This window comes from Anas platyrhynchos, chromosome 2, assembly GCF_047663525.1.
Source record: "Anas platyrhynchos isolate ZD024472 breed Pekin duck chromosome 2, IASCAAS_PekinDuck_T2T, whole genome shotgun sequence".
NCBI lineage: Eukaryota > Metazoa > Chordata > Aves > Anseriformes > Anatidae > Anas > Anas platyrhynchos.
Genome location: NC_092588.1, coordinates 151,022,811 through 151,039,049, shown reverse-complemented (window position 1 = coordinate 151,039,049; position 16,239 = coordinate 151,022,811). Strand labels below are relative to the sequence as shown.

The window sequence follows — 16,239 nt, the reverse complement described above, 5'->3', positions numbered from 1 at the left end:
CTTACAAAATGATGGCCGCTGTTCAGAGACAGGGGTCAGAGAGCTGAGAAGCCCTGACACTGCCATAGGAAGGACAAACTCTTAAAAAAGCAGAGACTTATTTGTTCCATGTCCGTATTTTTACATCTGTGCTTGCAGCCCCCAATGCACCAGCAGCCCCTGAAAACCCAGAAGTGGCAGAGTCCCAGCCCTGGTACCTGCAGTGCGCAGTCCCCATGCCAGTGAGAGGTGACACCACTGCCACCACTGTGGTGGTGACCCCAGGGACAGCTGGAGCACTGCAGAGGATGGCATTTACTGAGATGGAGTAGCTGATTGCAGCTGCAGTCTGCAGTCAGAGAGTCTTCAGGCTCCCAAATCACTTCTCACTTGCAAGCACTCCTGCCCAAGGGACAAATCCAGCTCCCTCTAAAGTTGAAGAGGTTCCTCTGACCTTCAGCAGGAGCTGTGTCCCAGTGCAGAGCTTCTGTACCCTGCCTGAGGCCACAGCTCTGCTCTCATCCCAGCAGTCCACATCCTGGCACAGCACTGCTGTGCTGTGAGCATCACCAGCATGCACACCGACGTCTGGCCACCATCAAGAACCATCCCAGATGCTCCAAGGGAGGATGTGGCCCTCAGCTAGAGGCTGCCAGGAACAAGAGAGACCACCTCTTTTCATCCATCTGTTGGAGGCTGCTTGCGCATCCAGGCTTGGCTACCACCTCCCTTCACTGCTCCAGAAACTCCCAGGCTTTGAGCACAGAAGAGCACACTGCTCCTCCACGCATCATCCCAGGAGGACATCTGGACACCACGGAGCTGCCTTCCATCCTGGTGGAGGACACGGCCACGTCTCTGGAGCACAGTGCTGCCCGAAGGGTGAACATCCTAAACCGGTCGAGTAATGGAAACTGAAGAAATGGTGAGAAGACATTCAAGGAAAGCTCCCTTCCAGCATGGTCTTGTCTCAGATGCACACACAAAATGTTTTGCAAATTTTTTCAAGGGATCCTGAAAAGCCTCCATGGAGGAGAGAGGGTCACACACAGCGCAGCAGAACCTCACTGATCAGCACCCCTAAACTGAGCTCCTGGGGAGGCTTGGAGCTGTGCCCCAGTAGGAGGGCACGGGGGTGGCCTCCTCGCCCTCCTCCTAAAATATGTCTCCAATGCATTCACTAATCCATGGCTGAGGGTTGACAGGGGTGCATTACAGCTAAGGCATGGCTCTCAGTATAAACGAGAATTTTTTATTCCTTTTTTTTTTTTTTTTTTAATTTTATTTGACCAAGGACATTTTGCTCTTCTCCTGGTGGCCCCAAGCCCTGCATCTTTACTCAGGCAAGGTGGCCACTGAAATCCGGTGGCCAGATCCTTCTTTCAGCATCAGCAACATAAATTCCAGTTAATTCACCAAAACCAGTGCCAGCTCCCCAGGTAGGCATCTTCAGGGGATGCAAATCAAAGCTAATCAAACCCACGGAGGTGCTGCAATGTGAATGCAGCTGCCTGCCTTCAGGTTATTTGCTTCAATGGGTTTAGCGCCCTTGGAAATCCATCAAGAGATGCCCACAGCATCCAGATCAGACCGGGAGGAGGAGGAGGACCCAGCACTGAAACTGGAAGAGGGGAAGCATTGCCTGAGCAAGGACGGGGAGACTGGGTGCTGGTGAGGGAAAAGGGAAAAATTTGCCCAGTTGTTAGTGCGAATGAGTGAGGTTCTACTGTTAGTACAACAGGTTCCAGGTTACGAGCCGATGTGATGGATCTCTTTCCTTATTCAATGTACCAAAATTAAAAGTTATAAGCAATATATCTAAACAAAATAATGGGCACTCCTGTAGGCATTATGTTTCCAAAACCAATAAGCCAAAAAAAAAAAAAAAAGGAAAGAAAAGAAAAAAAAATGAAAGAAAAAATAAAAAAAAAAGAAAAAAATGGGATGCACCAGGAACTCTTAGTTATTATATACTAACCAGACTGTGCATGGCACATTTTATTTCTATAAAACTATTAAAACTATTACAAAATATTCAAAAATACATTTTAGTAAATTTACAGCAGTTATTTCTCAATTTATTAATGCAAAACATCCTTTTCTCCCCTCTGTACAAACTACCGTCTCCATCGTCACAGAATTGCCGCCATGTGCGCTTTTTAAAAAATATTATTTTCTAATAAACTTTTCTTGAAGTTAAAAATAACAAAGTTTCTTACGGTTTTTGCAAATAAAAAGTTTGTGTAACAGTCTTGACTTCCATGAACGTGGCCAAATGGTGTTTTTTTTACAAAGCAAAATATTTAAGAGACATGGAAAACAATACAGGAAATGACGTTACATTTGAAACTATTTAAATTAAAATAATATATTCTCATATTTTACACTATTTCAAAAAATGAAATGTGATTCAGTTAAGTATTGATCTCTCAAAAAAATCTAATTTACAATTCTGTGTATAAAAATATAATTTACGGACCCCCATGAAGTTTTTCTCTTTTTTTTTTTTCTTTTTTTTTTCTTTTTGTTTTTGCTTGCTTGTTACTCTAGACTCACTGAAATGAAGGAGCAATGTAATGGAGAGATGGGAAAGTACAGAATTTTGCTTTCTGAAAGTCAGGACACACGTGACATGTAGAAAAATAGACTCTGCGCAGTTTTGCTCGGCCTCACAAAATAATTTTTTTTCCCCTGTGAGTACAGTTCACATGATAATAAATTATCAAAGAAACTATTTAAGGCTCTTGAAGGTCCGGTTCATATCATTTAAAACATCTATTCAACATACCAAAGAAATAAATATCCAGGAGAGGAAGAAAAAAACAACAACAACAACAACAAAACAATGAACAAAACAAAAACAACAACAAAAAACACAAATAAAAATATATATATATTTATAAACTAAACGGAACAGAACTTCCCGGGGTCTTTGTTTCCCTTAAAGTCTACTTTGGACTGTCCTACTTTATTATTATTATTTTATTATTATTATTTTTAAGTCTTAATCCGTGCTCTTTTTTAAAAATATGCATTTTTTTTCCTTTTTTTTTTTTTTCCATTTCATTTGGGTTATTTCCTTTTTTTTTCTTCTTCTTCTTCCTCTTTTTTTTTTCCTTTTTTCTTTTTTTTTCTTTTTTCCTCCTTCCCCTCCCGCCCTCCCCCAACCAAAACACCCCAGCCCCATTTTCTCTCTCTTTTTTCCACCCGCTCCGTCTCTGTCCCTCTCCGGCCGCTCTCAGCTGGCCGATGCCACCATGCCCAGCGGGTGCAGCGCGTCGCCATCCAGCACCCAGCTGCCGATGCGGTAGAGGAGCCGCGAGTACCAGTGCACGCCGGTGGTGGCGGTGGCGGTGACGGGGGCGTCGCCGCCGGGGCAGATGGCGGCCAGCAGCCCCTGGAGCAAGCGGAAAGGCGCGAAGGCCCAGTGGGCCCAGCCGTGCTCCTCAATGACGGCGTAGCAGGAGGCCAGCACCCGGTTGATGAGGATGGTGCCCTGGGCTGTGAGCGGGGCGTAAGCCCCCGACGCCTCCTCCCTCAGCGTGACGCGGTGCACGGCCGCCGGCAGCAGCTGCCGCCCTCCTTCACCCAGCACGTAGACGCGCTGGCCCGGCCTCACGCGGCTGGCATAGAGGGCACGGCCTCCGGCGGGCCCCAAAACCTGCGACTGGTTGTGCTGGGGGGCCACGAAGAGCAGGTGGGCCGCTGTCAGCAGCAGCCGGGCCCGTGGCTGCCGCGTCTCGATGACGTAGAAGAGCTTGCGGGAGCTGTCCTCGCGGTCGAGGAAGGCGAGGAAGTCGCTGTAGAGCAGCCGGCCATCAGCGTCGGCAGCCAGCACGCGGTCCCCGGGGCTCAGGTCCTTCACCAGCTTGGTGCCGCCGTGCTCCAGGTGCACCGTGGCCGAGCCGGGGAAGCAGCCCCCGGATTTGGCCGCCACCGAGTTTTCTGCACAAGGAGAGAGGCACAGCGGGGTTAGAGTGGGCACGGGTCCCACCCGTGGGTCCCACCCATGGGTTCCACCCACCCCAAACATCTCCAGAAGCTCAGCCAGCCCCAGAAGTCCCCTTCCACCAGCACAATGCCACGGCCGTCCGGGTGGGCCTCCCTTTGGAGCCCGTCAGTCGCGTTCGCCTCCTTGGGCAAACTGGCCCAAACACCTTGGCTGAAAAAGCTGTTCCGGAATAAATATTTTTCCAGGAGGAGCTTTTCACGTGGGTGCTGTTTGCCCTGCACCTGACAGCTGCTGCCAGGTAACACATGGGCCTGCAAAGCAGAGCGGCTCTGCTGGAAGGAGGTCGCTCCTCCTCCAGGGGGCCGTTCCCCATGCTCAGTGCCCTCGGGGAGCTCATACTAAAGGAGCCCATCTCCTAGGCAGTGAACACCACGGGGCAGGAAGGTGGCTTGGACAGGTTTGTGCTTTATTCCCATGGAAAGCAGCAGGGAGAGACCCCCCAGAGACCCCCCAGATTTGCTGAACCCTCCTCCTATGGCCGGCATACCTCATCATTCTGCCTCTAGACCACGCTGCCCCAGCTCTCTCTGCCTTCCCCCTCAGCACAGCAGTTTCTGGGGTCCACACCCCATCGCTGGTAACACCCCTTCCCTGCAGTCCCCAAGACTTTGGTTCACTCCTCTCCCCAAACAGAAGCCTCTCCCTCACCTTCCCACCCCACCAAAAGCAAGGTCCTGTCCTGGAGCAGTGGTTCCAGGGCATCCCCATGCCTACGCCCAACACAAGCACCTCCTTCACATGCTCAGCTGTTGCTGGAACTACTCAGAGGTAGTAGTTTGACACTACTAGTTTTAGTTTTGACACTAAATGCCATAGCCACCACTGCTGATTTTGAGTGTTAGCAGGAGAAATAACTGTAGGTTTAAACAAATCAGGAAGAGTGACAAGGGTTTAAAGTGTCTCCAGCAAATTCCCTTATGAAAGTAGCTTTGTGTGGTATGGTTGGAAAGGACCATTCCTGTTTTCCAGACTTAGCCTAGGGACTGAGGGGTCTCATTTTCTCCACATTGGGCTGTAGCCCATGGTATGTCACTGCGGCAAGTGCCTTTGCTACAGTCATCAACATTCCTGATCCTTCCCTTGCCTTCACTTGGTTTCTCCCAGTTACTCACTATGCCAGTTCAGAGTCCTGGTAATTTATCTCCTAAAGGCAGTCGGATTTTATATTTTGCCTCTGTGGCTGTTGCTGAAGCTATTATGATTTAAATAAACACTTGGAGTGTCTCCTAATGACTTTCTCAGGAAGGACAGGAAGGGCGAAAATTAGAATGTTATTGATTTGCTAACGACTTTATCACTTCTCCTTCAGAAATGAAGCAGCGAGATCTCCAAGGCCTCTTCAGGGAGGACATGGCAACAAACAAGCTATGTGCTTTATGCTGAGTCCTCCACTAGCAAACTACACCTTCGTACAAGCCCGCAGCAAAGGTCTGGCTTGAGCTTTGTTTGCATATTCAGGGACTTGATGAATAGATCTAGTAGTGTAGCAGCTCTACAAACATGCCAGTGAATTGGCAGAGGTGTGAAAATCTGCTTCTTTGAGCAGCGCTTGTTTGGGTTCTCTAATTAAAATCCAATAAAGGATCAGCATTGTCATTCTGATTCATGTAATAAATGCAGACACTCTTGGAAGAGAGGACACTTCCATTTTTTTCCCAGCTTCTTCCCCCCCTTTTCTCCCCCTCCCTATTTGTTCAGGTGCAGAAACCCTATGTGCCAATTCACACACATACTCTCCAAAAAACCCAGGACCTTCCAAGCACTATTTGCACAGCAGAGCCACTTTTCCAAGGCACTCAAGATGTGTATTTGAATTTTAAATGTAGAAGCTTGCTCTAAATACTTGCTGTAGCGCATTATCAATGTCCTTTTTACCACCCCTGCCTCTCCCTCCTCTGTCCTGGTGACAATAATTCAGGCCTTGGGGGAACTCTTCTTTGCATTCCAGTCTCCGGGATCATACTTTTTGCAAACAGAGATCTAGATAAAGAATCTTCCTGCCTGCCATTATGGGGGTTTAATCTTCTCATAAGATGCTCTGTCATGAAACGAGGTTTCCACAGTGTGAAACCAGACCAAGCGGGTGGAATTCAAGCCTGCTCCCTCGCAACCCGCGTGGTACAGTCACACGACCCTGCCTGACACGCACTAAATGTTACCCCAAAGTCCGCGTGTGCGGAATCTCAATGAGCAGCTCGGGGTTGCTCCTCTCCTATGAAATATACATGGAGGTGGATTAGGGTGGCCGCCTGCAAGAAGGATTTTGTGCGCCACAATCAGACACCTTGAGCTATAAAGCCCATCCTCGCTATTGAAAGGGACGTTTCATACCACCACAACCCTGACGCCTTTGAGGGGACCCCTTTGAGCTAGAAAGGAGTGGGGAGATGAACAAAAGCTGTGTCAGGCTCTGGGGACAAAGCCCTTATGGGCCTGGAGAGGTCCCGCTTTGGTTTGGGCAGCTTCAGGCTGCACCGAGAGGATGAGCCCCACTTACAGACAGGTATGGTGAGGCCAGCCAGGTTTCCCTTACATGGGGGCTACAGATTTTAAGGTAAATGGATATATTTAGAGAAAGCCCATTATATTCATTTGCGCCCAAGTGTTTCTTGGCACTTGCAGCGCTCTGTTGGGCCAGAGGATGCTGTCACAACGCACTCCAGCTGCAGGAGGTGGCGACGGTGGCTGGCACTCACCAACCGGTTCGCCCAAATAAATAAAAGTAAATAAATAGATAAATAAAAAGGTGCCAAACTGCGCAGAGAAAATGCAACTCGGCGAGCTGGGGATTTCTTGAGAGCTGTTCCCGGGTTGAGACAGCGTGTGGCGTTGTAAGCACAGGGGAGGGAAAAAAAAAAAAAAAAAAAAAAAAAGTGTTTGTATCTGCATCTGGGAATTTCCTAGCGGCTACCGGCGAAGGCAGGGGACCACGTTATGTATTTATTTTCCTGGCCGGCTCTCGCTCCGAGATTAGCGATCGCGAGGAAGGCGTGCAGCCAGCGGGGCAGCTGGAGACGGCCACCGGCTGTTTGCGCCGAACGCGCTCTTTGGATGGGGAAAGCACAAAATCCCACGGTGGGAGGAGAAGGGTGTGTGGCTGCTCGTGGGAAGGCTGGCCAAACAAACAAGCGAAAGAAAACGCTGTCAAAAAGTGCTGCAGCTGGCTGGGCTTTTTTTTTTTTTTTTTTTTTTTTTTTTTCCTTTCCCCCTTTCTTTTATACCAGGGGGGCTCGGAGGCGGGAGCAGGCAGGTGCTGGCGCTGAACCTCCGCTCCGCACCCCCAAAAGACCTCGACGGGGCGGGCAGCACTGATGGCGATGGGGGAATGGGGGACCTGGAGGCACAGAGAAAGGTCCGGGGGTGTCCCCCCCACCTCTTACCTGCTTTGACGGAGCAGTGGATGTGCGCCTTGGACTCGTAGTACACCCAGTCGAAGCCGGCCTCGACGGCGAGGCGGGCCAGCATGCCGTACTTGCTGCGGTCCCGATCCGACGTGGTGATGTCCACGGCGCGCCCCTCGTAGTGCAGCGACTCCTCGGAGTGGTGGCCGTCCTCGTCCCAGCCCTCGGTCACCCGCAGCTTCACCCCGGGCCACTGGTTCATCACCGAGATCGCCAGGGCGTTCAGCTTGTCCTTGCAGCGCTGCGGGGACACGGGCACACAGGGAAAGGTTGCGGGGGCACTGCTGCAGCCAAGCCCGGATCCCCCCACACCCCTCAAAAAAAAAAACAACCCTCTTTGCACCCCAAGGCCACATCCTGAACTCCCTCCCTAGCCAAAATCGGCCGCAACCCCCCCCCCCCCAAAAAAAAAAACACCGCAGAGCGGGCTGAGCATCTCCTCCCCCGCTACCAGGGAGACAGGTGAGGAAGAGGAGGGTGAGACTTGGGGGCACGGGAGGAAGAGGGGGTGAAAAGCCAGGAGCGGGGGCCGGGATGGAGCCGACCCCTCCCCGGCACCTGCCGGGGGCTCCCCCCGCCCCACGGCTGGCTCCGGGCCGTGGGTGCGTGGATTCAGAGCCACCCGCAGGGAGCAGATTCCTGCCACCGACTGCCCTGTCCCCCTGTCCCCTTCCCGAGAGCAAAGTTTCTGCCGAGAGCAAACACTCGCCACCTCGAAGTCCCCCCGGAACGTCTCCCCTGGTCTTTTCAGCTTAATTCTGTGTTGAAAGGGGTCTCAGTACACGTTAACAGTCATTATGCGTTGAAGGGAGACGTGCTTTTATTTATATATATATATATTATTTTTATTTTTTCTTTCTCTCCCTTCTGCCATCACTCGTTAGAGCCCCCAAAGCAGCATGGGCTGGGAGCCTTCACCCCACTTTAACACACATCCGAGCTCACCTCGAAATAGGAGCAAACCCACGGCAGAAAGAAACCAGCTCATAGAGGGAAGATGGAAAGCAAGGGAGGGCCAAGCAGCGAAGTTAGGCGAGGCAGGGATGCTACGAGGGCTGCGAGAGCCTTTGTGTGGAAGGGAAAGGTTTCGGGCCCCATGGGGAAGCACCGCAGGGTTTTTCCTTCGCCCCTCCTGAGCCGCCTGCCTCCCCGGGGCTGCACCGTGCGTGGGGGACCCTGGGGGGCCGGGAGGTTTGGGGGTGGAAAAGGGTGGGGGAAGATGGGGAGGGGGAAGGGAGGGAGGTGATGCAGAAGTGGAGGGGGTGAGCTCTAAATGGGACCCTAAAAGTTAGGGGGATTCGTGCCTTGGCCAAGAGGGGGGACAGGGCAGCTCTCTGCAGGGGAAGGGGCTGGCAGCCCCAAGACACGGGAAATCAGCACCCAAAGCTCTGAAAAGCGCTCGGCTACAGGTACAACATCAGAAAAAAAAAAATATCACGCGTGGCCAACTCCCCCCAACTCCTTCTCCTTTTTATTTGAGAGGAAAACAACCCACGGGTGTCCCCGGCCTGGCCCCAGCAGCTCCCCCCCGGGCTCCCGCAGCCCCCCCGGCCCGCCGAGCACCACAAAGGAGGCCGGGCCCGGCCATTATTCCGGCGACACTGCTTTTAGGGACGTGACAAGGTTGCTCAACAAGAAAGTTGCCGTGTGTATATATCACGGCCATAAAAAAAGAAAAAAAAAAAAAAAAGCCATGCCAGCAATACGCGTCTCCCGCCGAGATACCGAGCGCAATCGCTGCTTCACTTTGGACTCTCCGGCCTGGCTCTTGACGCAAAGAGCCGGGCGTTTGGGGATTTTCAACCCAATTCCCGGCAGCAAAGCCCAACAGGACGAGGAAGTTGAGTTGGACTTTCTTTTTTTACCCCCCTTATTTTTTTTTTTTTTACCCCCCACCCTCGCACACCTGGAGGATGGCTGGGCTCCTCCGCTGGTTTGTTTAGGGGCGAAGGACCCGGAGTCGGGAGGGATGAAGAGGCAGAAAGGAGCTCCTAAAGGACTTTTCCTCCCTTTCATACCGCCTGAGCTGGATTGTCGGAGTCAAAAGCCGTGAAGCCCAGACTATTTATTAATTCATTGGGTCGTGTGCCACAAATCAAGCCCAATTCTGTTCAGCCACCGTGAAGCTCAGCAGGGCTGCCTCCACTAACGCTTTGTGTGGAGGCAAAGTTGTTCAACAAGCCCTCTCCTGCCAGCTCCTAATCTCTTCACAAATGAATTGCTTGAAGGAAACACTTAACAGGTACCTGTCAGTGTAAACAACCTGGTGGGCTTCCTAAATGCCAAGTTGATCTCTAAATTCCTCACATCACGCACCGGTTGTGTGCCTGCATTACGCGAGATTGCGAGTTTATTTCATACAAATTCCAGCTTTATCATACTGCCCCGGCCTCCTTATCTCTTGGCCGGATCCAGCCAATGGCTGGGGTGGGGGGGAGGAAGGGGGAGCCTTCAGCAAACTGCTGTTGTCACCTGCAAAGTTGAGAACCTGACTTCCCAAGCTCTGTTTGCGTTTCTTTTTCCTTCCCCCACACCCCCCCCCTCCTCCGGAGTTAATATTAACCAGCGGCTAATGCATTCGGCAGCTATTCTCCAAGTTTAACGATTCTATTCGGGGAAGATCTCTCCATGCTTGAAGGGCTGGCCAAGCGGGCGGTGCAGGGCTGGGGTTTAACGAGAGGGAAAGGGGACACGGCACCTCGGGGGCTGTCCCCAGACCCCTCCCCAGTCCCTGCCAGCACCGTCTTGGGGACCCGGGGCCCGGCTGCGCCTCCGACCCTTCCGGGGTACCCCCATCCCTTCTCCCCCCTCCAGCCTCACCTCCCCAGCCCGCCTCCCCCTTTGTGTCTAAGGCACGGGCACTGAAGGAAAAAAAAAAAAAAGTATTTGTTTTCGTTTCGTTCGTCTGAGGGAAGTTGACAGAAGGTCAGGAGTTCAGCCGCTGCCAGCTAATGCAGCCGAGAGCGGCCAGCCGCGGAGCCGGGGAGAGCCGCGGGGCCGGGGTCAGCCCCGCTGCCCACCCCCCCCCCCCCGGCCGTATAACCCACCTTCCCGGCCCTATAGCCCACTTTCCCGGCCCTACAGCCCCTACCCGGCTCCGCCACCCGCACACACGAACCGGCGCGGCCGCGCAGGGATGCGCCGTGCCCCGGCGGGCGCCCGACTCCCGCGGAGCCTCCCTGCGGAGGGAAGGGGGAAAAGCCGAGGCGGCGCGATCGATGGGCGAGAGGAGTTCAGTGGAGCTGAAAATGCGGGAGATGCGCCCGCACGGCTCGCACAGGGGGGGCGGAGGAGCGCGCAGCGGGGCGCGCAGCGCCGGGGAGGGGATGCTCCGCGCAGCGCCATGCGCGCAGCGAGCACCGGGATCCGCGCGGAGAGCACCCAGAGCCGAGCAGCGAGCGCCGAGAGCCGTGCTCCCAGCTCCCAGCAGAGCACCCCGAGCCCTCAGCACCGCGCACCCCGAGCCCCCAGCACCGCGCACCCGGCTCCGCGCTCCTCCGCAGCCGCGCAGCGCGCAGCGCAGCGGGGCGGGCGGTGGCGCCGTGGCCGAGGCGCGCCGCCGCGCTCCCGGGGACCGGCCGATTTAAGGTGGTCGGCACGAGATGGTGCCCAGCGCCGCCGGTCCCTCGCCCCCCGGAGAGCCGGCAAACGTGCGGAAAATCAGGCCCGAGGAGCGGGGAGAGTTTGGGAAATTCCCCCCCACCCCCCCAGACCCCCCCGCCCCGGCACACACACACACACGCACACCCCCTCGCCGTCCACTCCCCGCCTAGTCCTTCCAGGCGAGTCCTGTTCCAGCGCTGAAGGTGGGGCTTAAATGTATTAATATTAAAAAAGCGCTGTTGACCTATATTTGGAGGAAACCCATTTCCAGTGCCTAGATTGCATGTAGTTTCAGAAACTCCGGGATTGGCAGAGCAATTGACTTCACCGAGCTCTCTGGTGAGCATGAATAATAATTATGAGGTGACTCTTTGAGAGGTTTTCTCTCTCTCTTTCTCTCTCTCTTTTTGCATAAAATGGTTCCGCAATCTGATTCCACCCGAGATCCAATATTTACCCAGTTGTAAACCTTGTGCCATCAGATTTTTTAAAACAGAAGGTGATGCAATGCTGATAAGTTGCAAGTCCCTCCCCTATGGAAGTACCAGAGCATTGGCGGCGAGCATCCTTAAAGAAATATCAATATATTTACGCTCTGATGGGCACAATTGCAAATGATGGTATTGCAATACGAGCTATATAATACGGAATCAGGAGAGGAATGGTCGATCCGGCTTCAGCTGCCTTTTGTGAGTGCACGACTGCATGCCTACTAAATTTAGAATATGCTCGCGAGGAAGAAAAAAAAAAGAAGAAGAAGAAGGATAAAATGAAATGAAAGAAAAAAAAAAAAGAAATAAATCAAATAAAAAGATCAAGTCAGCAGGCGCACCAACCGAGGACTACGCTTGTAATAATGAGTGAGTGGCCTGGCGGTCACTATACACTTGGGGTCCTCTGAGCTGTATGCAATTCGTTTGATCAAAGTGCATCCTTGGGGACAAATGCAAACAGCAATCGCTAAACCAAGTTACAGGCAACGCCATGGCACGGTAATGACTGTAAGTATCACACAGATCCCCCACCAAATATATCTAGCCAGCTCCAGCTCCAGCCCCTGCTAACTTGTCCTGGATAGATGGGGTTTACATTCAATGGGGGAAACTAGCCGAGTTTGGAGGGGCGGGGGGAGGAGGGGGAGAGGGAAAGGGGGGGCTTTCAAAAATACTAAGACAGATGCGTCCTTTAGGATTGCTCAGAGAGGTTAACAAACACAAATACAGGTATCTCTGTGGCTCTACCTGAGTCATCAGTCTGTCAGCTCCCGTGTTCTCTTCATCCTTAAAAATAATGTCAGGGTTGTAATTTGGGGTTAGTTCTTTAAATCTCTCGGAGTTTCTTGTGATCTTCCCTTCATATCTTCCACTGGCCCCTAGGGTCTTCTCTGCCACATTGGGAATAAACTGCTTATAGGCTAAAGGGGTCAGCTTTTTGGGGTGTCTCCTTTTTCCAATGCCCCTGCCTGGTCCACAAGTCAGCCCAGAGGAGACTAAAAGAGCGCAGATGAAGCCCACCAAGAGAATTCTTGTCAACAGCAGCATTTCGTCCATTGAATCCAATTACTTCAAAGCTCTCTGTGCCTATCCCTGGCTGTCTCTCTAGAGCTCTCTCTCCTCCTATGTCCTTGTCTGCTTTCTGAATCGTATACTATCCACCGATCCCTAGCAAGACAGGTGCTGGAATGGCAGGCTTTAGGTCGCTGATAACGGAACACATCGGAGTTTGGTCGGGAGACAGCAAGCGAGAGACAAAAAGGGTCTGATTTTAATGGTAGCAAAGCAAGACGCTTGTGAGAGGAGTCTGCCTTTAGTTCTATATTATAGCTGCCAGGGCCGAGAGCTGATTGGCCAAGGCGAGACAAGCTTGTCTTCTGATGTTTTAACCCTCAAAAAGGCAACAAATTCTTGAAAGATTTTTTTTTTTTTTCCTTTTACCTGAAGGGCTTGGAGCTGAAAGGGGTGGAGATTGCGCTTTCTTGGGATAACATCAATTACACGCTGTTTTTTTTTTTTTTTCTTAAAAAAAAAAAAAACTTTCTTGGCAGAATGGTACATTTGTCAGCAAGAGGAACAGATGCCTCTGTGAAATAAAAAAAAATAATAAAGAAATAAATAAGATTAGCGAGCTGTCTCGGTGCAAGGCAAGTTTCTAAGGGCAGTTTCAGGGAGATAAAATGCCGAATTATCGGGGAACAGTGCAAATAGAAACGTACTGGGGAACTAATAAAGCCCAGGGGAGGCATAATGCCATTTAGGGGTGATCCCACCTAAGTGGCTTTGTAACAGGTTTCTGCCCCCTGCAAGGAGACGTTGCTCTCCCTCATAAAGCCACGCATTTTTAAAACACACTCCCCTTTTAGCTGATAAATGGCTACTTTGGGGGGAGAAACAAGCAAGTCTGATAGGAGACGGCAGCTTTGTGAAGTTGGCGTGTCTGACTTTGTATTCCACAACTGCAAAGTGGAGGGACCCAAGCAGCATTTTCTTCAAAGACCAGAGCTACCACCCGGTTTAAAATAAGGTAGTACCTTGGGAAGTGCAGGAAAAGTCAGCTGATTAAAAATAGATGGTCTCCTGAGCACGCTGGGGCTGTATTCTTTGTTTCTTTGCTCGAAGTCGAAGAGGAGCGTTTTAGACTCCTACACCTCCTCGCGGGGTGTCATTAAGTTTTTAAGAAAAGCGTAGTGTTGAAAGCATCCGCAAACACAATTAACAGAGATCGATCCAAGCAAAGTGAATGGAAGGGGGATAAGTTTAATGTTAAATTAATTGTTATCTCATGCAGCGTGGCAAGTGATGTCTTTATCCCGATCTCCAAAAGCTACTAATCAGACAAAGGTGTTGAAAGACGAACAAAATTGCAGAGATGGGGCTGATAGAGCAGGTTAGACAGAAAAGCAGAGTCCCTTATGAACAAACACTTCTGTTCCTGTAAAGGGCTCATTTGCCTTTGCTCCAAAGGACATACAATTTATAGAAACTCCAAGTTTTTAAAGAGTTCTTAAAATTACCAAGATGACATGCTGAAGTAATTCAAAGTCCACTCTTTCAGAAAAAAAAAATAAAAAATCTACTTTATTTAAGGAAAAAAAAATGCAGCTCTTTGGGGCAAGCAATTATATGGGAGTTTTCCGGTCTGTGATATAGAGCTGAGTCGTAATCAACTTAAACCACGTGCAAATGGACTTTAAAATTAGTTTTTAAGAAGTACAAAAAAGTTGTATATCCGCAAACTGCAACGGGCAGGACAACACGGACTTTCAAGGGACAAAGTGATCTTTTTACGTAAACTTCAGGAAAAAGCCGAAAGAAGTGGTCTGAAACTCTCAAAGCGACTCTGACTGGTGCTCTTCCCCCTTGTGCAGCGTATTCTTTTCTTCTGTTATTTATGCTTCTTTGTAGAGCCTGAGTGAATCATTGATTTATCATTCCCAACTTTAAACTTGGTCGTTTTAACTTGGGAATGGGTAAAAGTTAGAAAGCCAGTAGCTTGTCTTCTAGGTTTTTATCAACCAGCTGAGCTGCAGAAACAAGTTGTATAACAGCTAAATACCTGCTTCATGCTATTAAAAAACAAACTGAAGTTTTATCTCCCCGTCTGCGTGCATGTGAGAAGACAGATACAAGGAATATATAATTTATACAAAAGAGGGTATGTTCTTTTGATGTGGTTGCTTAAACAGCATGACTTGATATAACAGTTGATTAAACAGTGCCAAGGAATAAAAGCTACTCCTAATGGTGTGGGATCCTGCAAATCTTTTATCACCCCTCTTACCTTGTCCCCCTCCCCAAGGAAAGATGATCGATATGCCGGCCGCTGGAAAGGGAGGCTTTGCAGCGAAGAAGTATTGAGAATAAGGATAAACTCCCTCATTATCAGATTGCCATATGTACAAAGCAGTCACCCAAAGATTAACAGGGAAGGAAACGCAAAGAAGGAATTAATTAAATGCGAGCAATAAATGCACGGGGAGGGGGGGAAAGGGAGAAATCGGGAAAAGTTGGAACTGGGGGAAGCTCGAAATCACCCTCCTATCAAATTAGATGTGAAAGAAAGCAGAGCTGGGGGTGGCTCTGCTCAGTTTCAGCGCAGGCTGCGGCTGCCGGGGCCGGGAGCAGGAGCGGGGCCGGGCCCCCGGGATGCGCCCCGCTTCTCCTCCTCGCCTTCTCCCGGCTTTGACGAGCTCCCCCGCTTCTGGAGGGGGTTGTGGGGGGCTTCGCAATCGCCAAGAGACTCCCAGCATCGTGCACACAGCCCTCCGACCTGCCTCCTGCCCCTGCTGCAGGGGGATGCTGCGGGGAGCATCGCCGCACACATCTCTGCCTGCACCTCTTGGCAAGCAACGCCAAACCGGGCAACAAAACCAGCCACCAGGTCGGGCACTGATGCCTTCTTTAGAGGAATTAATGCCTCAGTTTGGATTGTAAAAATCAATGCTTTGTCCTGTTGTCCCCAAAACCTGCAGGCCGCTTTTTTTGCTCTCTGAGGAGGGAGGTCAGGGCCTGTCCAGGCCCTTAGGGGGGGCAGTGAGATGCTCTGCACCCCTTTCCCATGCCCTTCCACACCAAAGTCCTCACAAAGAGGCCCCCAGAGCCTCCCTGTGGCTGCCCAGGTTGATGATGTTCCTGGCTGGGTCCCTCTTGGAGGTGCCACTGGGCTCCCCGTTGGGCCTCCAACACCCTGGTGGGTGGTGGGGAGCCCCTTGGGTCATCTTGAACCCTGGTCCTCCTGGGTGCAGCAGGCACTGGAACCATGGGCACATCCAACCTTAATCCCATAGAGTCCTCTTTCTCTTGCTCTTGTGTGCCACAACCACATGGCCTAGCTTTCCTCACTTCCTTCTGGACTCTTCCAGTGGCTCTGCCCAACCCACCACATCTCAGAGGCTTCCCCCCTGCCCATGGGGCCATACACGGGGCCATGGGATTGTGCTGGCCTGGGGATATGTCTACTCAAGTGCCCCATGTGCACTTCACGTCATTAGCCCTTGCTGCCATCCAGCAATATCTCCATTTGAGAATCTCAGTTATTATTTATTTATTTACTTATTTATTTTGAAATCTGGACTTGTCTGCTGTTCACTTTGCATTAAACCAGGGAAGGGCTCAGACCTCACAAGTGATGTTGCTCGTTGGCCAAACTCTCTGAGTTTTCTTGCACTGATGTATTTTTTTTTTCTTGATTAATTCCAAAGTACAGGAAGTTCCCTTCAGAAAACTGGAGAGGCAGATCTTTGCAGAT

The 16,239-nt window shown here is 51.0% G+C and overlaps 1 protein-coding gene and 1 long non-coding RNA gene across 2 annotated transcripts in view; one reads left to right on the top strand and one right to left on the bottom strand.

The window, feature by feature from the left end:
- Positions 1-1,942: 1,942 nt before the first annotated feature.
- On the bottom strand, positions 1,943-12,942 carry SHH (sonic hedgehog signaling molecule). Its single transcript, XM_038175308.2, has 3 exons — positions 12,237-12,942; positions 7,372-7,633; positions 1,943-3,924 (listed from the first exon to the last, which is right to left on the bottom strand). Exons 1-3 carry the CDS (start codon positions 12,543-12,545, stop codon positions 3,218-3,220), a joined length of 1,278 nt encoding a protein of 425 aa, XP_038031236.2. The 5' UTR covers positions 12,546-12,942; the 3' UTR covers positions 1,943-3,217.
- Positions 11,160-16,239, top strand: part of LOC106019114 (uncharacterized) — a 20,675-nt gene continuing 15,595 nt past the window's right edge. Inside the window, exon 1 of the long non-coding RNA XR_011807113.1 lies at positions 11,160-11,996. This is a non-coding gene — a long non-coding RNA (uncharacterized lncRNA). The remainder of the gene's footprint in view (positions 11,997-16,239) is intronic.